Here is a 27,639-nt window from a genome sequence, read left to right as displayed (position 1 = left end):
CCCTTCATGTGCACCTGCCCCAGCAGACACTGTTTATGCGTTAGTGTGGGAAGGCCCTCTGTAATCCAGTTTAATCTTCTGTCACTTCTATCTGAATGCTTTGTATAGGAGAAAATCACCATATGTGGCTAAAGTCTGCTCCAGGTCCCCGACATCATAAACAACTGTCCAATTTCTACAGCATCATCCATGCCATGTAGATAAATACATCTAACCATATTAATCCTTGCCTTATTCAATACTTTATTTGTCACCCACCCCTGTCTGCATTCTTAGTCCTATTCCTGCTCCTTAAGGGCCCCGGGCAGTTAGAAGTCCATCTGTTTCTGCCCACCACATAGTCATTCCCTTTGTCTAGTTTAAGCACCTCATAATAGTTGGTTTTGTGTCAAGCGACTCGGCATTTCCATAGTATTTGTAGTTAGTGGGCCTTCGTGAACTAGGAAACAAATTCCATACTTATTTAGTCTTCTGTGCTGTGCTTGCATAATGTAACAATTTATTAGGACCAACTCCCATAATACTCTTGTGCATTCTCAAAAGTAACTGACCTACTGTTTGTATACAAGTCCCCAACTGTTAGCAAAACTCTCTCTCCACTTCACATCATAGACCTGTTTAGTGCAATCTTACCAAAATAGACCACAGTTGCATTTCTGTTGCAAGGGGAGGACAGTGCCTCATCACCATCATGACCACTTTATGCCATATCAGCCACACTTGTCAAATGACATAGGAGGCACTCACTGTTGATCTGTCCCATTATTAATACATCTAAGAGTGGTACTTGGTCATAAAACCATTTCATGAGATTCTTCTCCCAGTTGTCCTCGTTCCCTCTTTATGTAACTGTGTGCTGCTGTTGAGATGCAATATAATACATTTCCGTGCCTGGAAGGCCCAAGCCTATGTGATGCCATAGTTGTTTCAAAGTGTCCAGCATCACCCTGCTATGCGTCCTTGCCCAGACCAATAAAACCAGAGCTGATCCAGTTCTGTGAATAAACGTTGCAGAATAGTGAGCAAAGATACCTATAGACATATAGGCTAAATGAAATGAAATGAAATGACATGAAAAATTGCATTTGTATAGCGCATAACTGCCCTGAGGCCTCGCAGCGCTTGAAGATTAAATGGTTTAGCGCAGGCTCAGGGCAGATCAGCAGGATTTTGCAAACAAATGCGTTTTCAAGACCTTTCTAAAAGACAAGAGGTTGCTGTTTCCTCGGATGGTGAGGGGAAGGGCGTTCCAGAGTCTGGCCGCCGAGTGGGAAAAAGAGCGGCCACCCCACCGGGCTTTATTGATCTTAGAGGAGGTAGCCAGCTGCAGGGTGCCAGAACGAAGGGAGCGAGCTGGAACATAGGGCGTAACCAAGGGGTGCAGAATCGCTGGGCCTACACGATGGAAGGATTTGTGCAGGATGCACAAAGCCTTGAACTGCACTCTGGCAGCCATTGGGAGCCAATGGAGGTCTTTCAGAACCTTCCTCGCCGACTGCCGACGGGGCAGATTAAACAGTAGGCGGGCCGCACTATTTTGTGTGACCTGGAGCTTCTGAAGTACCGAGGCCGGTGCTCCCAGATAGAGAGCATTCCCGTAGTCCAGGCGGGAGAGAATCAGGGCCTGGACCATGATCCTCCTCGCCTGGAGAGGGAGCAGAGGGAGCACCCGCCGGAGCATCCTCATTAGTCCAAAGCAAGTGGCAGCGGTCTTAGTGGCCTGGACCGAGAAATCAAGAGCGGTGTCGAGCCAGATCCCGAGGCTCTTTATCTGGGACCTGGGGGCGGGGGGAACGCCAAGACATGGTGGCCAGACGGGTGCAAGAACAGACTGGGAGGAATTTCCGAGGAGAATGATGTCTGTCTTCTCCCCGTTAAGTTTCAGACAGGAGGCTTGCATCCATCTGGCAACAGCCTCTAGACAGGGGCCTAAGGTGTTGGATGATCCGTCTGCGTGGTCTAGCGAGACCACCAGCTGCGTATCATCCGCGTAGGTGACAATACGCACACCAAAGGGATGGACTATCCTGTCCAGAGGTTCCATGTAGGCGTTAAAAAGGGTCGGGCTCAGGGAGGAGCCCTGAGGAACCCCGCACCTGAGAGGATGTTTGGGAGAGACTGTCTCACCCTCAAAGACCTGGAAGAAACGCTCGCTCAGAAAGGAGGCAAGCCAATCCAGGGCTGCGCCCGACACGCCCATGCCAGCCAGTCGATGTAATAGCGTGGCATGGTTCACCGTGTCGAACGCGGCGCTAAGGTCTAACAGGATGATGGCCACCTTTCCTCCCTGATCAAGAATAGCTCTTGCTTCTTCTGTAACCGTTAACATAGCGGTTTCGGTACCATGTTGAGGACGAAATCCTGTCTGGGAGGCACGCAGCAGACCGTTGGACTCCAAATAGTCTGTTAAGATGTTGTTGACGTGCCTCTCCAGCAGTTTACTCAACCAGGGGAGCAACGAAATGGGACGGTAGTTGGACAGGTTGCTCTGATCCAGGGTGGGCTTTTTGAGAAGTGCCCTCACCATGGCACATTTCCAGGAGAGTGGGACCGATTTGGACACAATGGAAGTGTTTAAGGTTTCCAAGATGACAGGGCGAATAACGTCCAAGGCCTTGACAAGGATCCGGGGGGGTGCCGGGTCATTGGGTGACCCGGAAGTAACTTTGGAGATTAATCTATCCAGACTACAGGCATCAAGAAGCGGAATTGTGTCCAGCTTACAGAGAGCCAGAGAGTCAGCTGGTTTGTGTGGGGCAGAGCGGGCGATGACCATAGAATTGCTAAAGGAGGAGTATATGGTCAAAATTTTCTTTGAAAAGAAGGCAGCCAGCTCATTGCAGCGATCTTGTGCACCTTCGGCAGTGGGACGCTCAGCCGGGGGTGAAATAAGGGACTTAGCTATCCTAAAGATTTCCCTAGGGGCATTGGCTGCTGCATTAATTTTCCCTTCATAGAAAAAGGCTTGCGCCTTTTTAATCTCTAATTTGTAGAGCTTCATTGCAGACCTATAATCATCTTTCCTAGACGAAGAATGGTCCTTCCTCCACGCTCTCTCCAGTTTACGGCAGTCAAGTTTTAATGACCTTAGAGCAGGAGTGTACCAAGGTGCGACTTTAGGTCTTCTAATGAGTTTACAAGGGCGTTTGGGAAGAACTAGGTCTAGGGTGCCGGAAATCCAGTGATCAAAATCGTTAGAGGCAGAGGCAGGAGTCGTAGCCTTCCTCGGGGGATCTTGGACGAGAGCAGTTGTCCAGTCAGTGAGAGAAAGAGAGGACCATTTCCTGCCCAGATACTTAATAGGAACATCACAAGGGGAAGAGGAGTTGGAAAGCCAGGTAAAAGGTATCAGGAAGTGATCGGTCCAGGGTAGTGGAACTGGGGACTCTACATTAAGGTTGGTGTTGCTGTATATGTGATCAAGAAGATGTCCCTTCTTGTGGGTTGCCTGATGGCCTCTCTGGCAAAGATCTAACGCTTGCATGTTGACCCGTAAGTTATTAGCTGACGTATCATGGGGGTCATCTAAATGGATGTTAAAATCCCCAAGCAAGGTGAAGTTAGATGAGGTCAAAACTGTGTTGGCAGTGAGGTCCGTGATTTGCGTAATGAAATTGTTAAGGGAACCAGGTGGGCGATAGAGTAAGATACCGGAGAAAGTGGTGGTGGGGGAAAAATCAAGCGCAAAGTGTAAGCTCTCGCAGGTCGGCGAGGAATTGGGAATGACACGACCCTTAGAACTGTCCCTATATATGATGGCAAGGCCCCCGCCTCTCCCCGACTGGCGGTCGAGGCGCTTGAGGGTATAGCCTTGAGGTGTGGCCCATATTGTAGTCGGGTCATTGTCCATCTGGAGCCAAGTTTCCGTTAAAAATAGAGCGTCAGGATTGAGCTCTTCAATCATCAGATGCAGCTCTGTGAAGTGTTTAGGTAGTGACCGGCAGTTGAGGAGATACAATCTCCAAATCTCTCCCGGGGGGAGAGTGTAGCTGTATGGGCGTGGGGTGCTCCATGTACAGTGCTTACAGTAATGTTCAAGATTAGCTGGGGGAAAAGAGTGGCGACAGGAGGGACTGGTGCGGGGACGTAGGGAGTGTAACAACAAAGAGTTGTAGGAAATACGAAGACCCACCATAGTGCTGGGCGGCTCCCAAGCCAGGGCCAGCGAGAAGCGTCTGAACGCGGACTGGCTTCTCTTTGGCGCCTCTTCGGCGCGTATACGGCGCTACCGCTGCGCGAGGTAGGAAGAGGTCATATAGATTAGGTGAGGGTGGAGACTAGCCCGTCAACCTCCCCAAGATGGCTGCCCAGGATGGAGCAACCAGGAAGTGGTGTCGCTTGAACCTCCCTCCACAACAATCAGCACAGAAGCTGTGGTGGACCGGGGAGTACATGGTAAGAAAATCATTTTAGCCAGGAAAGGTTTGCTAGAAGTTCTGTGTTCTGAACTCGACTGAACATTTCAACCCAAAGAGAACTCTGCCCGTATTAAGTAACCAGCGGTCCACTTCCCCTTGACCTGCTGGAATCCCCAAATATTGAAAAGATTAATCTCTGGTCCATATCTGGCTAGAGTTGCCTAAGCAGCCCTCCAAGAACACCTAGGATGAGAGCAGACATATCAGTTCTTTACAAGACCCTTCACTCTGATAACTTTCAACCTGTCTAAACTCTTGCAGTATGCATCGTTTGTCGCACCTTGAGTCATTTCAGATAATGTTTTCCATATCCCTTGCGTTCAAGTACCCTCCACTTGTACCTCATCCTCTAAATCCAGCATTTCTAAGGCATACTGGTCCATCTAAGATTTCAGATAATCTGTGACGTAGTCGTCTTACGTTATGTACTGTATTCCTGTGGGGTATGATGTAATGCTGATCACTATGCAACAGAGATCATTACTCACTTCGGTCTGCCCATCATGAAAATCTTAGAGTCTACATTGATTGTGGAAAGTAGGTGATTATTTCCGATCATCAGTGTGGTCTATTTGGTTGGTTTCAGAATCAAGATAGTCGGTGGTAGGCAAATATTGTGTCTCAAACTCTTCCATGTTACACCTATAGTAGTCTTCCAGAAAAGGATTGCTCCAGATGTTGATAGGAAAGCCACGGCTACCCAAAGTCTTTCCATGTCTTTTAATTCAGTAAGGACATATCAAGCATATCCTTTTGCTCTGCTGAGTCTAGGAAGAATCTAAAAATGCCTAGACAATAAGCCGCTATATATGTTTTGGCTCTTTAAAAAACAAGTCGGTTGGATATAAATTAACAGCATTGATACCTTTTTGGGTGATCATATATTCTTCTCTAACGCTCATCAACTACATAAACAAGCCAACAATCATCCCATGAAAATGAGTCGGCAATTAAAGATGTTAGGTGAAGGCAAACACAATAACAAGATTGCCTTTAGGCTTCAACCTTGTTCTCCATATGCAAACATGCTATGTATTCTGACAGTCTCTAGGCAGACGATGCAGTATTTTTTTGCATTCAACTACAAAGCCCTAAAATCTCAATTGGTCCCCCTGGAAATCTACATTGAGAGGGATAACCTGAAAATAAATAAAACAAAGATAAACCATATGACAATACATTTTAACACAAAAATTACAGGAAAAGGAGATGGTCTGGCAGAGGCACGCAGGCAACAGCTTGGTGCAAAATGTGCTAAATAAATCCAGCAACACAAATTTGCTGTCTTTTTGTGCCACCGGTGCTGACCCTCAAGACACTAGACATTTTTTACTCATGTTTCCAATTTATGAAGTCAGTTGGGAGCTTCACCCTGCTCAGACTTTTATGGCCAGCTCGAATTTGAAATGGTAGGAAGCACTTTTTTCTTGAACCTGACTGACTTGCCTCATATAGCGCATGTGCCGTCGGTTATGAGACATTTTGTTACCTTACAGGGTGCTTGAGCCTACCAATTGCTCTCGGTTGGGTTCACCGTCCCTCATTTCCATGCTTCCTTTTGGTCTGCGTTTGCTGGCTTCACTTCTTCATCTTGTGTTTGTCCCTCCACTGGAAGACAGCCCAAGTGCTGCTTCCATGCCCAGTGTGTCCGTTCACTGTTCATAGGACTTTTATGGTACTTTTTAGGTCGAGCCTCAGGCATTGCTTTAGCAATGCTTGTTTGGCGAGATTATAGTAAGGCTTTCAAAAGTCTACCCAAACTGTGGATTAGGAACAGTTCATGTGAGCCAGGCGCGTGCACATCGCCAGCCACATCTCACACCATTTGTCTGAGCCTGGGCATCGGACTTCAAAGGAATCCGCCCCCCTCCCCCACCCCCGCAATGCCGAGAGCTTGTTTTTATTGCTACTGTCTCATTTGTTGTCTTTTATATACGAACCGTGTGGCCCATTTTGAGGAAAAAAGCAGAATGAACTTAACCTACTATATTTGCACACTATCACTACTTTTTCCTTGCTTTGCACCAAATAATTGTTAAACGGTGGAACTGATTTCTGTTGTCTCCAGGATGAAAGGACAAACATTGTTACATTATTGTCATTGTCTATTAGTAGTTTTGCAAATATGGTAAACTGAGCTTACTTTCATGAAGGAAACGGAATGCATTTTTTCCACATTTGTTGTTAATGGTGCTAAGTGGAATTTTAAACTTGTGTGTTGGTTTTGCTATGTTATGGCTATATGGTGAAGCATTTAATACAATGAATGAATAGTGCTAAATAGGCGTACAATCTGTCCACGTGGCTAACACTTTTTTGCCTCCATCCTTTGATTCTGTTGGCTGCTTCATTGGCTACACAATTCTTCTGATCGGTTTCTATGTGTATTTGATGCTGTAAAGAAACAATAGCTCTTGGAGCTATATCACATCTACATATAAATGCAATTTAGAGTCAGTCAATACTGTTAGACTAAATTGTGAGTTCCTTATTAGCTTGGTAATTTGCTATTATTTTCTATTTTAATATTTTTTGTGACATTTACAGTGTGAAAGGACGACTTTCTAAAATGCCTCAGATTACCATATAACCTCATATCGCCAAGGATAAAATGCTTCAGCCCTGATTTTCTCAAATAGAAATCATTGTTTTCACGTTAGAGCAAGAGAAGTGAACTAGAACTACATCCCCCAGAATGCACAGTAAAATCCAGGACTAGAGCACTGCGTTCTTGGTGACCTGTAGTTTCCTGGTGATTTTCTCCGGCTGCCCCTACAGCAGGCCACTTCGCTCTCTAAGCTCATTCTCACATTAGCTGTTCACAACTCAGGAACGCGCCCTTTTCCTGCTTTCAAGTAAGGGCAGACTCGTGTGATAGACTGTGTGAAAACTAAGCAAAGACCCTCGGAAGAGCATCTGCGCTCGCTGCTGACAAATGAGGCAACACACTACTTTAGTACACTGCGCCCACACACTACTTTAGACCACACAGACTGCGCACACACACTGCACCCACACACTACTTTAGGCCACACACTCTGCGCCCACACACTACTTTAGACCACACACACTGCGCCCACACACTACTTCAGGCCACACACACTGCGCCCACACACTACTTTAGGCTACAAGCACTGCACCCACACACTACTTTAGGCCACACACACTGTGCCCACTCACTGCACCCACACACTACTTTAGGCCACACACTCTGCGGCCACACACTACTTTAGGCCACGCACACTGCGCGCACACAGTGCTTTAGGCCACGCACACTGCGCCCACACACGTCTTTAGGCCACACACACTGCGCCCACACACTACTTTAGGCCACACACACTGCACCCACACACTGCACCCACACACTACTTTAGGCCACGCACTCTGTCCCCACACACTACTTTAGGCCACACACACTGCGCCCACACACTACTTTAGGCCACCCACTCTGCCCCCTCACCCACTCTGTACCCTCACACACACTGCCCCCTCAATTCACTCCAAATACCACTCAGTGCCACATAATTACACACCACATAATTACACTGCACTCAATGCAACATACACTCCAAACACCACTCATTGCCACATAATTACACACCACATAATTATATGCTTGAGCAACAAAAAGAGATGCCAATACTGATACCTTATTCCAACTAACAATATCTCAAAGATGCATAGACCACAAGACCATGCATCTGAATGCTCATTAATAGCTGTTTATTTCAAAAGTACTTATTTAAAAATCCTCAGAAATGTAATCCTATTTATATCAAAATTCTGTACAAACAATGGGGATGGACACAAGGGATAGTGAAAAAAATTCACACATATACAATCATTCTCACAAACTCACCCATTTCACAATCACACCTGACACATTCAACCTACACGGTGCTAAATCAAACGGGGAATCAATGCACCACTTGAATAGCACTAGGTTTGCCAAAACGTAATGTTTGGACCATTGGTTTTTCTTAAATACACCCCATCCAATTCAGTTTAGCATGTACAATTATTCAAAATGAATCACAATGGTTAGGTGTATTGCTATCACAAAAAATAGCAAAAAATTAACAAAGGAACAAATTGGCAGACCCGATGGTCAACGCGTTTCGAATCCCTTTTATTCTTGGGATTCTCCTCATGACCAACAACAATCAGTACACAGAAACGGGAAATCTTTCTTTTCAACCTCTTTCTCCAAAAAACTCTGCAACACCTATTCATGTCCCACAGTGTCCTTCACGTGCTGCTTTCTTTCTTAGATGAACCCACTAACCTCCGGTATGGGAAGCAGCAACCTCCTAACGCCAGACGCGAGCCTCGATCTCAGGAGTTCGAGGCTCGCGTCTGAATCATACAGCGGCCCCGTTCGCGTCCGGGATACGTTTCGATCATTGGGCAATTAAGGCTATCGATTTCCAATAGAAGAAAGCGACACAGGCTTCTCCGCGCCGGCTGGCGTTAGGAGGTTGCTGCTACCCATACCGGTGGTTAGTGGGTTCATCTAAGAAAGAAAGCAGCACATGAAGAACACTAACCATTGTGATTCATTTTGAATAATTGTAAATACCACTCAGTGCCACATAATTACACGCCACATAATTACACTGCACTCAATGCAACATACACTCCAAATACCACTCAGTGCCACATAATTTCACCCCACATAATTACACTGCACTCAATGCAACATACACTCCAAATACCACTCAATGCCACATAATTACACTGCACTCAATGCAACATACACTCCAAATACCCTTCAGTGCCACATAGTTACACGCCACATAATTACACTGCACTCAACGCAACATACACTCCAAATACCACTCAGTGCCACATAATTACACGCCACATAATTACTCTATCCATCTATCGCCCTCACTCTATCGATCGCCCTCACTCTATCGATCGCCCTCACTCTATCGATCGCCCTCACTCTATCGATCGCCCTCACTCTATCTATCGATCGCCCTCACTCTATCTATCGATCGCCCTCACTCTATCTATCGATCGCCCTCACTCTATCTATCGATCGCCCTCACTCTATCTATCGATCGCCCTCACTCTATCTATCGATCGCCCTCACTCTATCTATCGATCGCCCTCACTCTATCTATCGCCCTCACTCTATCTATCGATCGCCCTCACTCTATCTATCGATCGCCCTCACTCTATCTTTCGATCGGCCTCACTCTATCTTTCGATCGGCCTCACTCTATCTTTCGATCGGCCTCACTCTATCTTTCGATCGGCCTCACTCTATCTTTCGATCGGCCTCACTCTATCTTTCGATCGGCCTCACTCTATCTTTCGATCGGTCTCACTCTATCTATGGCCCGCCCTCTATCTATCTATCGCCCGCTATCTATCTATCTATCGCCCGCCCGCCCTCTATCTATCGCCCGCCCGCCCTCTATCTATCGCCCGCCCTCCCTCTATCTATCGCCCTCCCTCCCTCTATCTATCGCCCTCCCTCCCTCTATCTATCGCCCTCCCTCTATCTATATATCGCATCACTCAGGGGCACCACAGCATCAATCTGTGCAACCATTCAACAACAACTGGTTCAAATATGTTCTATCAATGTTTCAAGCTTTATTACAAATGTCACAAAAAGATGTTAATATTTCACTTCTGTTCTTGGATTTTCGTCACAATAAAATACACTGAACATAATCTTCACAAAAGTTATTTACAAAAGTTTAAGCTATTGCCATTATAAATTACAATAACTTTTATTTAAGTATTAATTATTTAAAAAAATTAAGCCATTGTAATATCAATACATCTAAGTCACGTAAATACAACACATATTGCATTACAAATGCTATAGGTGGCATATTTGCGAAAGTTATAACTATTGGCATTGTAAATGACAAAGCTATTAATTTCGCTATTTTCAAAACCAACACATAAATACAAAATGTGTCATTTACAATACCAATAGCTCAAACTTTCCTAATGCGAGACCTATTGCATTGCAAATGCTTGTTTCCTCTTAGTTTAAGTAGGGCATGTATTTACAGATAGTCTATCCCTAACTCCACACTCGTCCCACTCCTCATTGTTGCTTGCCCCTTTATTAGGTCTCGCTTCTGAATGCGCATTGAGCGAAGCGAGACTATAGGGGCGATTTGATGCTGTGCCCGTGCGCAAGCGCATTGACCTAAAAGCAATCGTTTAATTGTTTTATAATCTTTAAGACTTATGATTTGTTTCCGCTCTTGACTGTTCTTTGTGTGCGTGTGTGTGTGGGGGGGTGATAACTTTCGACGAGCAAGCGCGCTGTGTTCCGGCTGACCGAGCTCCCCCGCGCTGACGTGCTGTGAAGAGCTGTCTCGGGTTTCACTGGCCAACAGTGGAGTAGTGTAAGCCTTCGTCCATCTGGTGCTCCATGGCAGCGGTGCCACTACTGGGAAGCTGATGCATGAGCTCGTATGGAGCCCGAACTCAGTGCCCAGCTGTAGCGGGCCACATTTTTGGCAACAACGGCTTTGCATGAATATATTTCAAGAACATTCAGCCACTCTACCTGTAAATGTGAGTGGTTTTAGCGTGTCTATTTGTATTTTTCCTCTCTATCCGACTGTTTTCGTTTCAGCAGATCTTTGTCGTCTTTGATCACCCCCTGCCCAGCGTAGACGCGTTCCACACATGGCCTCTCTCTCGCACCAGGGTCTGTTTTTTTTGTGCCTCTGTTCACCGCAAGGAACTACGTTTGTAGTTCAGGATAATGGTGCAGAGGTTAAGGGCGTCCTTCTGTCTTATCTTCTCCCTTTGGACATTTTAAGGAGCAGCCCCTGAACCTTTGGCCTGTGTACACTTGGACTCGCATCCTTCTTCCACCCACACCCTGCTTCTCCTTTATTCTGTAATCCATAGGCTCACTTAGACACCTCCCTTCAGTTTGTTGATGCTGCCTACTCCCATTAGTTGTTGTGACTGCTCTTAGGTGAATGATTCTTTACTACAGAGGTTCTGATTATAAAGCCTGCAGGCCTCTTTGTCAAACAGGAGATCATTGAGAGCCTTTAAGGAAATTGATGCGGGCAGTGTAACCCCTAATAAGAAGGCCTGTAAACCTCTACAATAAAACACCCCGAAGAGGCTTAGAACCAGCAGGACTAAATATTAAAATAGTGTGCAATTTTTGTATAGCACTCCATGAAGCACTTCTGTTTCTAAGCACTGTAAATATCGTTAAAATTAACCAATTCATGCTTCTCAATTTACTGACCCCTTAATTATGAAAGTCTGAGGGTGCCTTATTTACGACTGAAGTTTGGACAAAACTTGTCTATGGTGAGACACTTTGATGGCTATATAGTTTATCTGAAAGAGACTTCTAGCCTCAGATTCCTTACCTGTGAATTTCCCCCAGGCGTCAGGGGTTTTCTGGAAGTTTTTTCGAGAGCAGTACTCCTGCTCACTGGTAGGTGACGTCCACCTGCTCTGCTTTCACCGTTGGTGTCATCGGCGCCAGAAATGACACACACCCTCAGTCACCCTCACACCCCCTAACCCTCACACCCCCTAACCCTCACACCCCCTAACCCTCACACCCCCTAACCCACACACCCTCACTCACACACCCTCACCCTCACACACCCTCACTCACCCTCACTCACCCTCACACACCCTTACTCACCCTCACTCACCCTTACTCACCCTCACACACCCTCACTCACCCTCACTCACCCTCACACACCCTCACACCCCCTCACACCCTCACACCCCCTCACACCCTCACACCCTCACACCCCCTCACACCCCCTCACACCCCCTCACCCTCACACCCCCTCACCCTCACACCCCCTCACCCTCACACCCCCTCACCCTCACACCCCCTCACCCTCACACCCCCTCACCCTCACACCCCCTCACCCTCACACCCCCTCACCCTCACACCCCCTCACCCTCACACCCCCTCACCCTCACACCCCCTCACCCTCACACCCCCTCACCCTCACACCCCTCACTCACCCTCACACCCCCTCACCCTCACACCCCTCACCCTCAAACCATTCAGTGCTACAACACATATTGTGTTACAATAGGTGTCACATTTGCGAAAGATAAAACTATTGGCATTGTAAATAACAAAGCTATTAATTTCGCTATTTTCAAAACAAGCACATAAATAAAAAATGTGTCCTTCACAATACCAATAGCTCAAACTTTCCTAATGCGAGACCTATTGCATTGCTGTGCTTCTCTCCCCTTCTGCACTCTCCTGCTCTCTAGAGATGTTTCCTAACAACCAGAGCTGCCATCTAAGTCACGTAAATACAAAACATGTTGCATTCCAAATGCTATAGGTGTCACATTCGCAAAAGTTATAACTATTGGCATTGTAAATGACAAAGCTATCAATTTAGCTTATTTAAAAACCAACAAATAAATAAATATTTGTCATTTACAAGACTAATAGCTCCAACTTTTCTAATGCGAGACCTATTGCATTTCCAATGCTTGTTTGCTTGTTCTGCCCTCCTTGTGCATTGGTGCTTGCCCCGTCACCCTCACCGCTCTCACTTGTTGATTGCCCCCTCTGCCAGAAAAAATGCATTGGCGAAGCAAATGGGTATAGCCTACTTGAGAGCTATTGGCCTTGTTAATGTTTTTTAGCCATGTTATACAGGAGCATGGCTGAATGTATTAAAAAAACACATACAAAAGAGCTATGCCACAGCTAGGGCTGATGATGTCATAGTGCTTCCTTTTTAACACTGCTGTGCAAAATGTGCTTGTTAACGGGTACGTGACACAGCAAGTAGCCAACCAAGTTCCTTCGACAGGCAATCATAATGAGGAAGCTGGTGGTCCACCCGGAATGTATATAATCCTTTTTGGATTCCGCCATGAAATATAGTTTCACATTTTGCAACTTTCCACTTCCTGCATCTTCCCTCCTTTTACGTGTTTAGTGGGTTCCCTTTTTTTTTTTTTTTTTTTTTTTTTTTTTTTTAACCATCCACTTCTCTATTGTATTAATTTTGCAATTGTGCTATGTATACGTGTTGCGTGCATGAAAGGTTTTCTGAACTGCCCCAGGGCAGAAAGAAAATGGTTTACAATTTGGATTGGACAAGACATCTTGCTCATTTAAAACCTATATTGGTGTAAGTCGAGAAAGTGATGTGCATTGGGTGGTTCCGAACTATAGTTGCCTACTCAGTCGGCTCGCAGAGATAGGCATTCAGGACAGAGCACTAGGGTGGATAAACTCCTACCTATCACTTAGAACGCAGAAGGTAGCACTTGGGACGTTCTCTTCCACACCCAAAATTCTTGGCTGTGGAGTCCCGCAGGGATCGGCCCTCAGCCCCCTTCTGTTCAACATCTACCTGGCTCCTCTTTTCACGTTAATTGCCAACTGGGGTGTCAAGGCAATTTCATATGCCGACGACACCCAGTTGGTATTTCCGTACTCGGAGATGACACATGATTCTTTCTCAAATTTCAAAGGCTGTCTCCAGGATATAGCACACTGGATGAACACTAATAAATTAAAGCTGAATGCCAATAAAACTGAAGTCATCTTCTTCAGCAAGGGTCCCCCCCCGCCCCTGAACTCTGGTGGCCCACGGAGATGGGCCCGCCCCCTTCACCAAGTCACTCGGCAAAAAATCTTGGAGTGAGATGGGATGATAACATGTCCTTTTCATCCCATGTCCAACAAGTGGCCGGATGCTGTCTTAGCAAGCTGAGAAACCTCCGAAAAATCCTAAGGCTCTTACCGGAGAGTTGTAGAAAAACGGTTGTCCACGCGACTGTCACCTCACGGCTGGACTATGCCAATGGTTTATACCTGGGCCTCCCAAAATACCTGACTCACAGGCTTCAGGTAGTTCAAAATGCGGCTGCGAGACTGTTACTGCGAATCCCTTTCAAGCATTCAGTCTCTCCGCATCTTCGAACCCTGCATTGGCTACCAGTAGCCAACAGGATAAAATTCAAAGCTTTGACGCTTGCGTTCAGATCTCTGTATGGCTCCTGCCCACAATACCTGAAAAACCGCCTTCCTAGATACTTTCAAAGCCGTGCACTACGATCCAATGACCGGGTCCAACTGGTCATCCCGCGGGCAAAAAAGGCCCGGCTAGGCGGTCGGACCTTTTCAGCCAACGTCTCCGTTCTGTGGAACTCCCTGCCACAAGTTATCCAACAGGCCCCCTCCGAACCCTGCTTTAGGAAATTGCTAAAGACCTGGCTTTTCACCCAGCCACGCTAGCTCTCCTATTTGTATGCCTAAGGTTATCAGTGATCTACTAGCGCCGGGACACCTCCTCGCGAGGTAGCTGATCGCGCTGTATAAAATCCAGTATTATTATTATTATTATTATTATTATAGTTCAGATTGAATTGTGGGAAAGAACTTGATGTATAGAACTCTGGGTATCCTATATTGGAGGTTTTCCATCTAAAAAAGGGGAGAAAAAAAAGCTGGTGGTGCTTTGTTGGAATCTGCCATTGTAAGTTTCATTCAAAATAACACATTTACATTAAGATCAGATATTTTTCTTTTCCTCACTAGATCTTGCTTTGGAAAGAGCTGGACTACAGCAGCATGTCTGAGTCTGAGAAGCAGATGCTCGTTTCTGAAGTAAATGTACTACGTGAACTGAAGCATCCAAATATTGTTCGCTACTACGATAGGATTGTAGATCGAACAAATGCAAAACTCTATATAGTGATGGAATACTGTGAAGGAGGAGACCTGGCTACTTTAATTAAGAAATGTGTGAGCGAGAGGTATGTCTTGGAAAGTGTTTTGCTGTGTTTAAATATAATTAAACCATGTTTGCTGTTGAGCCAATATCCTTAAGGTTTCACACGGGTGCATGATCGACGAGAGCTCTGTTATGTTTTTAATATATTGTATAGGTTGCAATACAAAACAATAACTGCCTTTATTATATTTGTTCAGGGTAATTTATATGCTAAAATGGTAAATACTTACATATTTTGTGTTTCTCACTTTCTGCTTCCTTCGTTTTTTTTTTTAGAAGAGACGAAAATGTCATCCATTGTATTTTATGCTTGCTACTCATATAGATTTTAGTATCTGTTCCTGAGTTTGGAAAATGGAAATAACGATGTCATGAGTGATACAGGCCTCTTTGATATTTAATGATACATACAGTAGACCGCAAATTACTTTACTTTTTACTATTGTCAACAAAAACATGTTCTGCTATTTCAATGGTAAAGCATCTTAGTCACTGGGGTCAGTAGCTGGTGATATATTTTGCTAACCATGTATTAATGTCAACTACTACTTATTTACATAACATGTTGATATTCTCACATCTCATGCAGACGGACTGGATTCTTAATCTTATTTATTGCTTCATTCAGTCTATTCTATCAGCTCTGGTGTTCTCCAGTCAGTACAGAGAGTGCTGCTTCCCCTGGTGGGTGGAATCGTACACCCCAGAGAGAGGTGTGGCTACCAAGGGGTACATGCCCCTGGAAAAGCTATTTGGACAACTGGCTTCTCCTCTCCTGTCCCCAGTGCCAGCTTGTCTGCCTAAACAATAGAGCGCCCCTCTCCTAAGTGTTACTCATTTACCCATTGTTGGAACCTGGGATGTCAGGTTACCTAGGGTAGCCTGGCCTAGGGGTAAGGCATGCAATTCTAGAGGCACAGTGTGAAGGTTGCAAACCACCCAATAATAAATCCACGCAATGGCACACAAAAATAACACTACACCAAAGTATGGGAAAATAAGTACTGCTTTATAAAAATATAGCTCTGCTCTTTGGTTCAGAAATGCAGTTTAGTATTTTACAGCTGGTTTTGAGAATAGATGTTGTTACTTTCCAGATTACCAAATCAATACATTACTGGCATTAACAGTTCAATTCAATACATATTCAATTTCAGTAGAAGTCACAATAAACCTTCTATGTTCTACAATTTCATGACATTACAGTTCAATTAAAGGGGAGAAGCAGGACAATTGAACACTGAAGAAATCCCCTATAACTTCCTCCTCCTATAACCCTCTATCTCACACACTCTATGGTAAAAGAGGGTACAGTCATTGAGCAATTGACTTAAGGGGGGGATTATCAATAATCTCAGTTATTCTAGGGACATTCTGGCGAGGTCAAAAGAGATAGGTTTCTTCCAGGCAGTCAACCCAAGATGGCACCCGGTAGGACGGCTAGGATCACTCCTCTGATACCTCTTTATCAGGCTCTTTAGATTCCTGTCAGCCTGTAATCCCTGATGACAACTGAAAAGGTTTTAGAAATCCCCTCCTGTCTCAAGGACTCGTTGCCGGTAGAAGAGGCTCCCTGCTTTCCGCTTCCCACACCCCCACTCTCCTTACTTTGTGGAAGGTCCCCTTTCCACGCTGAACAGTACTGCTGGGGGAAGAGAGGAACCAAAGGATTGAAGGAGGAGCTCCTGTAGGGCGGCTTGCTTTCTCCGCCGATCCCCTCAGTGCAGCCACGCTACCTTGTCACAGCGCTAGGCGAGGGCTCCCTTAACGGCAAAGAACGAGGGCAGAAGAGCAGCTCTCCGCTTCCCGCCGAGACGCTACACAGGGGTCCGCCGGCCTCCCACTGGGCCTGCGCGTCTCCCTGATGCTTCCAACACGCGTCTCAGGCCGCTTGTACACCAAGGCGACTCGCCTCTGAGACACACTCCTCTCTTGGCCCCGCCTCCCGCAGGCCTCGCGTCACCGGCTCAGCTTCCTCAGTCACGGAGCGGGGCAGCGCGGGCGCGAGGGACTAGTGTTCCCGCCTGGCGCCGCCTGTCACCGCTCCTATGCCCGCAGTCTCTCCTCTCACCTGGCTCCACAGAAGGCACTGTCAGAGCGGAACGCTCACTTCCCCAGGCCACGAAGGCTCAGCAGACACTCGTCTCTCCCTCACAGCTTCGAGGGAATACCGGAAACTACACCTTGCCCGGGTCCGTTTTCTCCACAACACCGGTAGGTGAAGCTCTGCCACCAGGGAATTAAGGAAGTCTCTCAGCAAGAGCGTCCCGACAGGGGTCAGTGGGGCCAAGGCTTAGAGGGGGCTTCCACCACAATCAGACCAATCTTTTCAGCAGAAGGAGGTGGTTGGGAGGGATTGGTCAGGGGTTGAAGGGGGAACGTCTCCCTGTAGTGGCTCTCTGTCACAAGAACAAACTAACTGCTCCCAGTGCGTCCTCCTCCTCTCACCACTGCCTCACTCCTCCACTCTCTGGTCAACACAAAATGGCTTCCTGACCCCTGCCCTTTTATAGACCATCCACCCAGGGTCCAGTAGGGTCCAGAAAGTTCTGGAAGGCCTAAGGTTATCCTATGGGGCAGTCTAGGATGTGGCAGTTGGAAACAGTTAGAGCCCTCCATTTTGTGAATTACAGCAGTTTCCTGACAGAACAGGCCTCTGGGCCTGAGGTGAAAAACCATGAGGGGAAAAAGAACACCTATCCCCATGGCCAACACCTAGAAAAAGTCAGTGGACAAAAATTATTAAGGGTATGAGGGGCAAAAAGGGGACAAAATAAATAATAAAGTGGAGGGACTACGCAAAAAAAACAGACAGGTCTAACACGCGTCCCCCCCAGCTGAAAGTGGGGAGAACTACCCAACCCCTTGGGAGTCCTCATCACTAAGGCGGAAATACCTGGAGAGACCGTCTGCATTGGCGTGGTCCACTTGTGGTAAATAAATAAATAATACCCTATTTTTGACTAGGCATATATCATAACAGATAGCTCAATAAATAAGAGTCAAGATTCGAGGTAGTAGGAGTTTCTGCAGGTTTATTACAGCATAAGGACAGGATCAGGACAACCTGCATAGGAACAGAATGGCAGGGCTAGAGTGGCCCGGCAGCTGCCGGGGCTGGGTCTGGGATGAGCGCGCTAACTTTTAATAACAATACACGGGCATATATACATAGCGCGAACACATAGCATTACATTGCAGTAGGCGTAGCAGTGGGTGGAGCAGAAGGTGTGACGCGTAGCAGTCGCGAAAGATAACAGTAAAAGTAGGTGTAACTGGGCGTATACATAGACATGTGGTGCAGACGTAACAGAATATGTCATGAATGGGGCGGAAACATTGGAGGGGGCTACCTAAGGAGCCGGGACCTCTAACCTGGTGGTGCGCGTAAACTGGCAATGACGTATCACTAGGAGAAGCTGGGGGCTATGAACTCTGTGCTAGGAGCAGAGACTAAAGTCTGGAGGGTCGGAGCGACATGTACCTAAACCCTATCTAGTATCTGATGTTTAGGGAACATGTTGATATAAACTAGAAGTCATGAGGGGAAAAGTTAACTTGACTTTAAGACTGGACCATGCATTATTCTACATGTAGTGCGTGATGAAGAATATTAAATGACCAGGAAATACAGTATTTCTCTAACATGGAGACGTGAAGGCTAGACAATGACGGAAACTATTGATGCAGTTCAGTAGCTTAGGAATGCAGAGAAGGAGGACTAAACTGATAGCTGGAATCATAACATACTCTTGGCAGACTCAGAGGCAGAGCCAGGCTGCACCGGGCACTGCGAGGCAGGAAGCAAGTGAAAGGTCGAGGATACAGGTGGGGGCTGTATCGCTCCTCAACGAGGCTTCAGGAGACAGGAGCTGAATCTGATGTCCAGGCCCTTTTGAGGCCTGGAAACGGGGACTTTATAATGAAATAACGTGCACACTGGGAAACGTGGCAACGTAGCTTTACATAGGCCTGATATTCGTAGTATTCACGAGAACTGGAAACTGGCATACTAGAGGTGGACACAACTATAATTGCGTCATTAATCGGACATGGGGAATAACATATGCATATTGGTCATGCACACATAACATATGATGGATGAGGCGTAGGGACACAGAACATGGCAAAATTTACTTTTCCACATTCCCTCCTTGTCACTACGTTTCCATCAGGAAACATCAATATTCATGATACCATCTATCATTTCATACAGTACCATTTGCTCGTCTCGAATTGTCTTGGAACGGGATTTAGAACGGGGCTTGGGACTAGGAATACAAGAGGTAGCACACATGCCGCAAATCGCAGGGCCACATTGTATACAGAGGCAGCAGCTAAATATGATCGCTACTGCAATACCTAGAAAGGACAGGACTTTCCATCCCCAGGCGGAAATTATATTCCAGAACCAACCGGACCATGTCCAGGTGCCTGGATTTTGGTGTAACAGATGGGCAATTTTATGAAGTCTGGTTATAGCTGAATAAACAGACGGCGCGTTATTAGGAATGAAAATGCAGCAACTAGATCCGAGAACTCTACAGGCCCCGCCCCTATCGGCCAGTATGACGTCAAGGACGAGACGATTCTGGAGCACAACAATTCTCATAAAGGATTGCTCTTCGGTTAAATTACCTAGAGCGGAGGCAGTCTCATCTACTACTGCTTCAAGGGTTCTTGTTAACCTACGGATTAGCTTACTATTTACAACTGTACCTAAATAAGGGAACACACCTTTATCTATATCAATGAATTGCTCTGCGGCAGTTTCAGTATAATCGACAATCGGGAGGTTTCTCTTGTGTCTAGTATGTACTAGATGTGTGTTTCTATGATAGTCAGGTGGGGCTAGAAAAACTGGTGGCAGTAGGAAGGCAATGTAACAGGTTCCCTCCCAATCGAGGGGCAGACGAGCATATGCGGTCTGACCACAAACAAAATAAGAATGACGTGAAGCTTTAAAAATAGATTTCCCACTGTCACTATACTGGATAATAGTAGTACAATCACTATGTCCTACGTGTACAGAACCATGACTACGGACACATAATTCGCCTTTGACTGGTAATACTGAAATAGCAGGTGAGTCTGGAGTAGTATCAGACTGGACATTCAGGACCATAAAATTCGACGAATAATTACCTAAATTATACACTTCATTTTCTGGATCTAAACCTGTTCTGTGGGGGAAACCTTGCTTGTCTGGGAAACATGTACTGTTAAGAAAAGACATATCTGTTAAGGATGACGTTAACGTGGACCATGCTCCACACGAACCATTATGTGAGAATGGATAAGGAAAGAGTGGCAGAACTCCCTTCGGTGTCTGGAAAGGGGGGAGTCGACCACACACCCAACAATTAGTGGCATTGCTGGTCTGGTGTGAGTAATGTAACATACGGATAAATGAGTTGTTACGCATAGCGAGGCGGTAAGCATATTCGTGAGGAGGCAGATCACTAAACGTGTGCTCTACTGTAACATTAGCAGACTTATTTACATGAGGAACTGAAAAATACAGGAAAAATGCATAGCTGATGCAAGAAATCATAATGCTGATGAATAATATGAAGCTTAGAAAAATGATACATTGAATTGAACTTTGACTGACTCTCTCACTATGGGGGTCTATTTTATACATGTCAGAAACAGCCTAACCGTTTCACCTAGGGGAGGACTTATACAATCAAACTGACTGACTTATTTTACTAGACCGGAGCTTTTGCTTATACTCCTGCTGCGGAGTTTTCTCTAACAGGGAAGGGGTTGTGTCAATGTCTTTTGCGGGACAGTCCTTAGGAACAATATTTCGGCAGTCCATAAAATCCTGGGAATCCTTGGAAATGTTTTTAGAAACGGGTTTTAATCCATTGAAAAGTTTTACATGAGAAAGATGTATCCATCCTTTTCGGCCTTCCAACTTCACGGCTGTACGGGTGGTGAGGAGGACCTGACGGGGCTCCTTCCAACGAGGTTCCAGCGGACTTGATCTGTCAAAATTTCGGATCATCACCAACGAACCTGGAACGATTTCATGCGGTGCCACCTCGGTATTGTCTGGAAATGCGGCGGCAACCTGTGAACGACATGAGTTGAGGGCAGACATCAAGGAAGCTAGGTAATCTGTCAGCATATTACATGAAACATCAGTAATACTTCGGGGTCTAGGAGTACCCCACATGTTAGGGGGGCGGCCGAATACGACCTCATACGGGGACAGACCTGATCTGGAATGTGCGACCATGCGCATATAAAATAAAGCGACTGGCAGAGCTACTAGCCAGTCCACACCCTTTTCTTTACAAACTTTGGCGATACGGATTTTCAGAGTTTGATTATGTCTCTCGACTAGACCGGCTGCTTCAGGATGGCGTACACAATGGAACTTCCACTGGTACCCTAACAAAAGGGAAACGTGCTTCATGAGTTCAGATGAGAATGGCTGACCGTTATCAGAATATACGACTCTAGGGAGTCCATATCTAGGGAAGAATTCACGAACCAACTGCTTGGCAGTGGTCGCGGCTGTGTAATCTGGGACTGGATATGCTTCTGTCCATCTGGACAAAGCGCATACAACTACAAGGACATACTTGAAACCTCGACATCGCTCCATCTGAATATAATCCATCTGGAGGACTTCAAAAGGGTGGTCAGGAGGCTGGAAACCACCTTGCTCCACCGGGACACTTTTACCTGGATTAAACTGACAACATATCATACAGGTACGGACTTTCTGCTTGGCTGCAGCTCGTAAATGCTTGTTGAACCAAATGTTCTGGATACTGTCTAACATGGCTTTTTCTCCTAAATGTGCTGGACTATGTGCGGTATTAATAATGACTTGAACCATAGAGTCGGGGAGAAACCATGTGGCTCTACCCTTTGTTAACCATCCTTGATCTGTCTGGACCCCTCCTTGTTCGGACCATTTCTTGATTTCATCGGGAGTAGCATGTAACTGGATATCTATGACCTCTTGAGTAGGGTCCTTAACTGTCATACATGTAGTCGGATCTGGAGTGTGTGTCAGGTTAACTGGAATGTCTGGAGTCTGTGCTGTAAGCTTGGCTGTGCGATCTGCTAGATCATTACCTTGGGAAATAATGTCAGTAACTTTCGTATGTGCTTTGCATTTCATGATAGCAATGGATGTCGGTAAATGTATGGCATCTAACAGAGCTTGGATAAGGAAACCATGCTGAATCTTGGTTCCATGAGAAGTCATGAAACCTCTCTCCTGCCAGAGCACTCCGAAGTCGTGTACAACTCCAAATGCGTAACGTGAATCTGTGTAAACATTAACTTTCAGGTTCTTGGCGTGTATACAGGCTTGTGTCAGAGCAACTAGCTCTGCTGCTTGAGCGGACAAGGTATCAATACGGTGTGTTTCAATAACTTCAGTGTCAGTAGTCACTGCATACGCGGCGACTAGTTCTCCTGTACTAGTTCTCATACATGAACCATCCACATAAAGTGTCAGGTCGGGGTCTAATAACGGAATATCTGTCAGGTCTTGTCTTGGCTTTGTCGTAATGTTAACTATTTCCACGCAGTCATGTGTGTCAGGATTTGAATTAACTGATGGTAACAGTGTAGCAGGATTCAGGATATTGCAGCGTCTGATTTCTATGTGTGGCTGAAACAGTGTCAATTCATAACCTGTTAAACGTGCAATTGTCAAGTGCTGAGTCTGTGTACGGTTTAAAAGAACTTCCACGGAGTGTGGGACTTGTACTGTCAGGGAGTGTCCTAAAACTATGGAATCACTTTGTCTGATAGCTAGTGCTGTGGCTGCAACTGACTTGAGGCACGCAGGCAACGCCTGGGCGACTGGATCTAATGTGCTCGAAAAATAAGCACAGGGCTTGTATTGACCTGCTTGATCTTGTGTGAGAACAGATAATGCTGTACCTTCACGTTCTGTGACGAAAAGTGTAAAAGGCTTACTGTAGTTCGGTGTAGCTAGAACTGGAGCTTGGCATAAAGCTTTCTTTAACTCGTTGAAACTAAGTGTATGTTCAGATGTCCAAGGGAGGACAGTCGATACGGCTGCCTCCTGTGTCGTTAACTGTATCAGTGGCTTGGCTAGGAATGCATACTGGGGAATCCATTGTCTGCAATAAGAAGTAAGGCCGATAAAAGCACGCACCTCCTTCTGGGTTCTGGGCTGGGGAAGACTCGCTATTAACTGGATACGGTCTGGTGTCAACTGCCTACCCCTCTTGGACAGCAAGTGTCCTAAGTATACCACTTGCTGGACACAGAATTGAAGCTTCGAAGGGGACACCTTGTGCCCCATCTCGGCTAGGAAATACAGAACTGTCAGTGATGCCCGCTCGCAATCACGTTCAGAACGGGCTGTGATCAGTAGATCATCGACATACTGGAGCAGGGCAGTGTCAGTTGGCATGTGAATATTGTCTAGTTGTCTCTTGAGTGCTTGACTGTAAATACTAGGGCTTTCTGTGAAACCTTGAGGAGCGCGTGTAAACATATAGCTCCTTCCATTTAAACAAAATCCGAAAAGGAACTGGCTGTCTGGATGAATGGGAACACTAAAAAATGCATTCTTGAGGTCTATGACAGTGAAGAACATGGCTTCGGGATCAATAGCTGTCAATAGGGAAGAGATGTCTGGGACAACTGGGTACTGCGGAATAATACATTTATTAAGCTCTCGTAAATCAATCACTAATCGATATACTGGGGGTGCATTTGGATCAGTACGTTTCATGACTGGAATGATCGGAGAATTACATACATTGGAGTCAGTTTCTACAACTACTCCTTGAGCGATGAGCTCGTCAATAATTTTGGATAAGGCTGCTACAGCCTCAGGTGGCAATCTATACTGCCTGATTCGTGGTAACACTACACCTGGTTTGAGAGTCACACGATGGGGTGTGATTTGCATGTAACCTACATCAGTTGGACCTTGCGCCCATAAATGCTGCGGAACATTAGACAGTCTTGAATCAAAATCTCGTAATACATAGTGACCCTTAAAGTCACGTAGGAACAGTCGTATTCCCTCTGGGGAACAGCATATGACTGCACCCAACTCTTTCAGTGTCTTAATGCCTAATAGATTTTCTGGACATGACTTAGTAAGTAACAGATCAGTAGTGCGGGACAATGGGCCTACTTCTAAAGTAACTGGCTTAGATATCTCGTTAACGATAGGTTTTCCTGAAAATCCAAGGGAAACATTTCTTGAGCCTGAGAGCGGAGCCCCTGGAACTTCGGCATGACTAATTGTGGTCCTACTTGCCCCTGTATCAATCAGAAACTTTCTGTCTTTCCCTAATACTTGACTGTGTACATAGGGACCTTCTTGATCTACAGGTATCTCGATGAGAGGCAAGCCTACCTCCCTCTCTAGGCTGTTTCATGAATATGGCTGGTACTCTGGATACTCAGACTGTGCATACTGGTACATCTGCGATGTGACATGCTGTGTTGCAGCAATAGGCTGCGGTACTGTAACTGTCTGTTGTGCATTCTGTGGCTGAGGAATCTGTGAAACTTGTTCTTGTCTAGGCGGACGTGGTCTTTCTTTAGTCTTACCAGTAGCTATGTTGTGTTTCAGAACTGCACACTCATTTATAAAATGACCTGGCTGTTTACAATAATTGCAGTTCCCTTTAACGGGAGCTGCAGGATGACTGGCTTGATTCGGACCCCTCTTCTGACTGTCTTGAGGAACAGATTGTGCAACTAGCACTTTCATTTTCGTATCTTTCATACGTTTTCTCTCGTGTTCTTGCTCTTCCCTGATTCTATTCTGGTGATACTGAAGCATCTGGAGCATCTGGGACGGAGTATTTGCTTGCCAGGTGCTTTCGACTTTCAAAACTCGATTTTTAATTGATGGGCTTGAATTCTCGACTAATTTAGTAACGAAAAGGTGAGGGTATGACTCACTACTTGTCTTGAGGCCACTGTTAATACTAAAACATTTTTCAAATCTAGAATAAAAATCACTAATATCTTCATCTTGTTTCTGTTTACAGGCTGAGATTGCATCCCAGTCTTCTTTTCTCGTTGTTAATAATCTGGGTAAAACTTGAATTAATAATTCTGGTAATTCTCTACATTTATCTCCAAGACCGGTACCTGGTACTCGTGCCTTGTCTTCAGCTTCTAGAGCTGTCCAATCGATCTTTTTCTCTCCCACCTCCCATTCTTTTTCCTTTAGCTTTTCATACACCCCTGCGGGTAGCAGAACTTTTAACATTTTAATGATATCTGGGTAAGTGTATTCTCCCATACGGAGCATGTCTTTTAATTCTCGATGGAACCCTGCTGGATCTTTGTCATGACAGGGAATTAATTTCTTCATTTCAAGGAGTTCCATCTTTGTAATCGGAGTGTATACAAACACTCGTTGCATTTCGCCACCCGTTCCTCTAACTGGGTGGACTTCTCGTAACGGATTCTGTCTGTCTATGTAGAATGGTTTACTTTCTGGGGGTGAGACATGAACAAAATGCGGGTTCAAGAACGTTCTATATTTGTGACGCTGTTCTAGAATGACACTAATTAAATCGGTACCTAGACCTCTCCATTTGTACTGGAGTAACTCGTTCAGGATGTCATGTAACGGACCTGGATCAGAATGTTGACCCTCATACAGAGTAATGAGGTGCTGGATCATATACATACCCACCAGTCGCTGCTCGGCTGGGGGCAATTTCAGAAACATTTGTGCCACTATTTCGTCTGGAAAAGTGGTAGAATCAGTAATCCATCGGACTGCTGATCGAACTAGTTCTTGTTCATGCATAGTACTTAACTCACTGTAACCGATTCGTGATCTCAGAATGTGATCGGTAGCTTGAAATACTTGTTCTAGGGAACCTTGTTCTGGTACTGAATGATGGAAAATAGACTTGGGTTCTAGACGTAAATGACGATCTGGAAATCTAGATTTTCCTACATACGCTATTCTGGCGGAATTCTCGTCGTCTTCCTCTTCAGGATCAGAGGTACTTTCTTTCTCGCTTACTTGTGCTGCTTTACGCTGTTCGTGTATCTTTATTATTTCTTTACGGATTTTCTTGTACATACTTTCCATGGCACCGACGGTCTTGTGCTTACCCTCGGCTATATTATCACTCCACCTTGTCAGGATTCTCATTTCGGCAGAATCTTTAGACGGGTAATCTTGTTCTCTTATTAGACAATTAATCAGAAACTTTAATATCATGAGCTGGATCTCGGCTTTCCTTTGAGACATGGCTTCGTGAATACTTTCTGGATCATCCCCTGTACGGATGAAACGATATATTCTGTCTAGATCTTCTTTCATATTCGGTAAGGTGACTAGATACTCGGCCACCTTTCTTACGCGGAACGAATATAAAACCATATTATCCTCGCCTGGGACTGGATCATAGACACATTCGGCAAGGGATTTTCTTATTTCTGCTACAGTCTGATGTCTAGGCGTACGCTGTGACGCTTGTGCATGTAATTCGGCTAACGTTAAACGCTTGTGTGGCGGCGGGGTTTGAGGAGGACCTCCTCCTGCGGCCCCTAAACTAGAATCATCGACGGACATTCTTCGTGGCGGAGCGGGAAGTTGAAATGCTGGCTGGACCGGGGGTACCGTAGCAGGTACTCCGGTGTCTGGAAGAGCGGGAAGTGCCTGATTTACAGGGACTGGCGGAGCGCGAACAGGATTTGCATATTCTGGGACTGTGTCGTCCAAATAGGACGAAATAAAAATATCAGCTGCCGTCTGTTTGTGACGTAGCTTGGTCGGAACTAATGGTGGCGGGAAATTACTGGATGCCTCTGGGGTCGCTTTTGGCGAGCCCTCGGCAAGAAGAGGATACATACCCTTAATAAGGGCATGCCTCTGTCTGTCTGACTGTTCGGCTTTGACTTGTTCACCTATCTCGATTAATTCTCTTTCTTGGGCTCGTTCTTGGGATTCTCTACTTAACTCTGACTTTCTGACTTCCTTTTCGGTTCTTCTATGCGCTTCTTTACGCCATAACTCGATGGCATCTTTCTGTGACTGTCTGGCTTTCTTTTTCCATAATGCTTCTTCTACTCGCATGATACATTCGGCATCCCATGTACCCGATACGGGCCATCTATACTTTTCTTCTAACTGTTTGGTATACTCTACCCATAAATCTAGATACAATATGGCACTTATGCCATGTTTCTGATACATAAAATGACCTGGACTGTCCCTCGGCGGAACAGGAACTGCTTCTTCTAATAAACCCTTTCTAGTTTTTAACTGACGTAACTTGGAAAAGAGCGGCATTGTAAACTTGAATCGGAACACAATACAATACACAAAGAACAATAACAATTGGGAAAACAATTCAGGCATACCACGACATTGAAAATACATTAAACAATATCATAACATAACAGTTCGAACAGAATATTACCTGGAATACTGAGAACAGAAATACAAGAATTTTCTCGAACGGAACAGACTAGAGTTA

General features: G+C 45.6%; 1 protein-coding gene across 1 annotated transcript in view; it reads left to right on the top strand.

The window, feature by feature from the left end:
• Window positions 1–27,639, top strand: part of NEK2 (NIMA related kinase 2) — a 204,583-nt gene that overhangs the window by 13,153 nt on the left and 163,791 nt on the right. Inside the window, exon 2 of the mRNA XM_078649740.1 lies at window positions 14,968–15,185. Coding sequence (XP_078505866.1) covers window positions 14,968–15,185 — 218 coding nt within the window. The remainder of the gene's footprint in view (window positions 1–14,967; window positions 15,186–27,639) is intronic.

Source organism: Lissotriton helveticus, chromosome 6 (genome assembly GCF_964261635.1).
Source record: "Lissotriton helveticus chromosome 6, aLisHel1.1, whole genome shotgun sequence".
Lineage (NCBI taxonomy): Eukaryota > Metazoa > Chordata > Amphibia > Caudata > Salamandridae > Lissotriton > Lissotriton helveticus.
The sequence above is the reverse complement of the archived record's forward strand: the minus strand, read 5'-3'. Positions and strand labels throughout refer to the sequence as shown.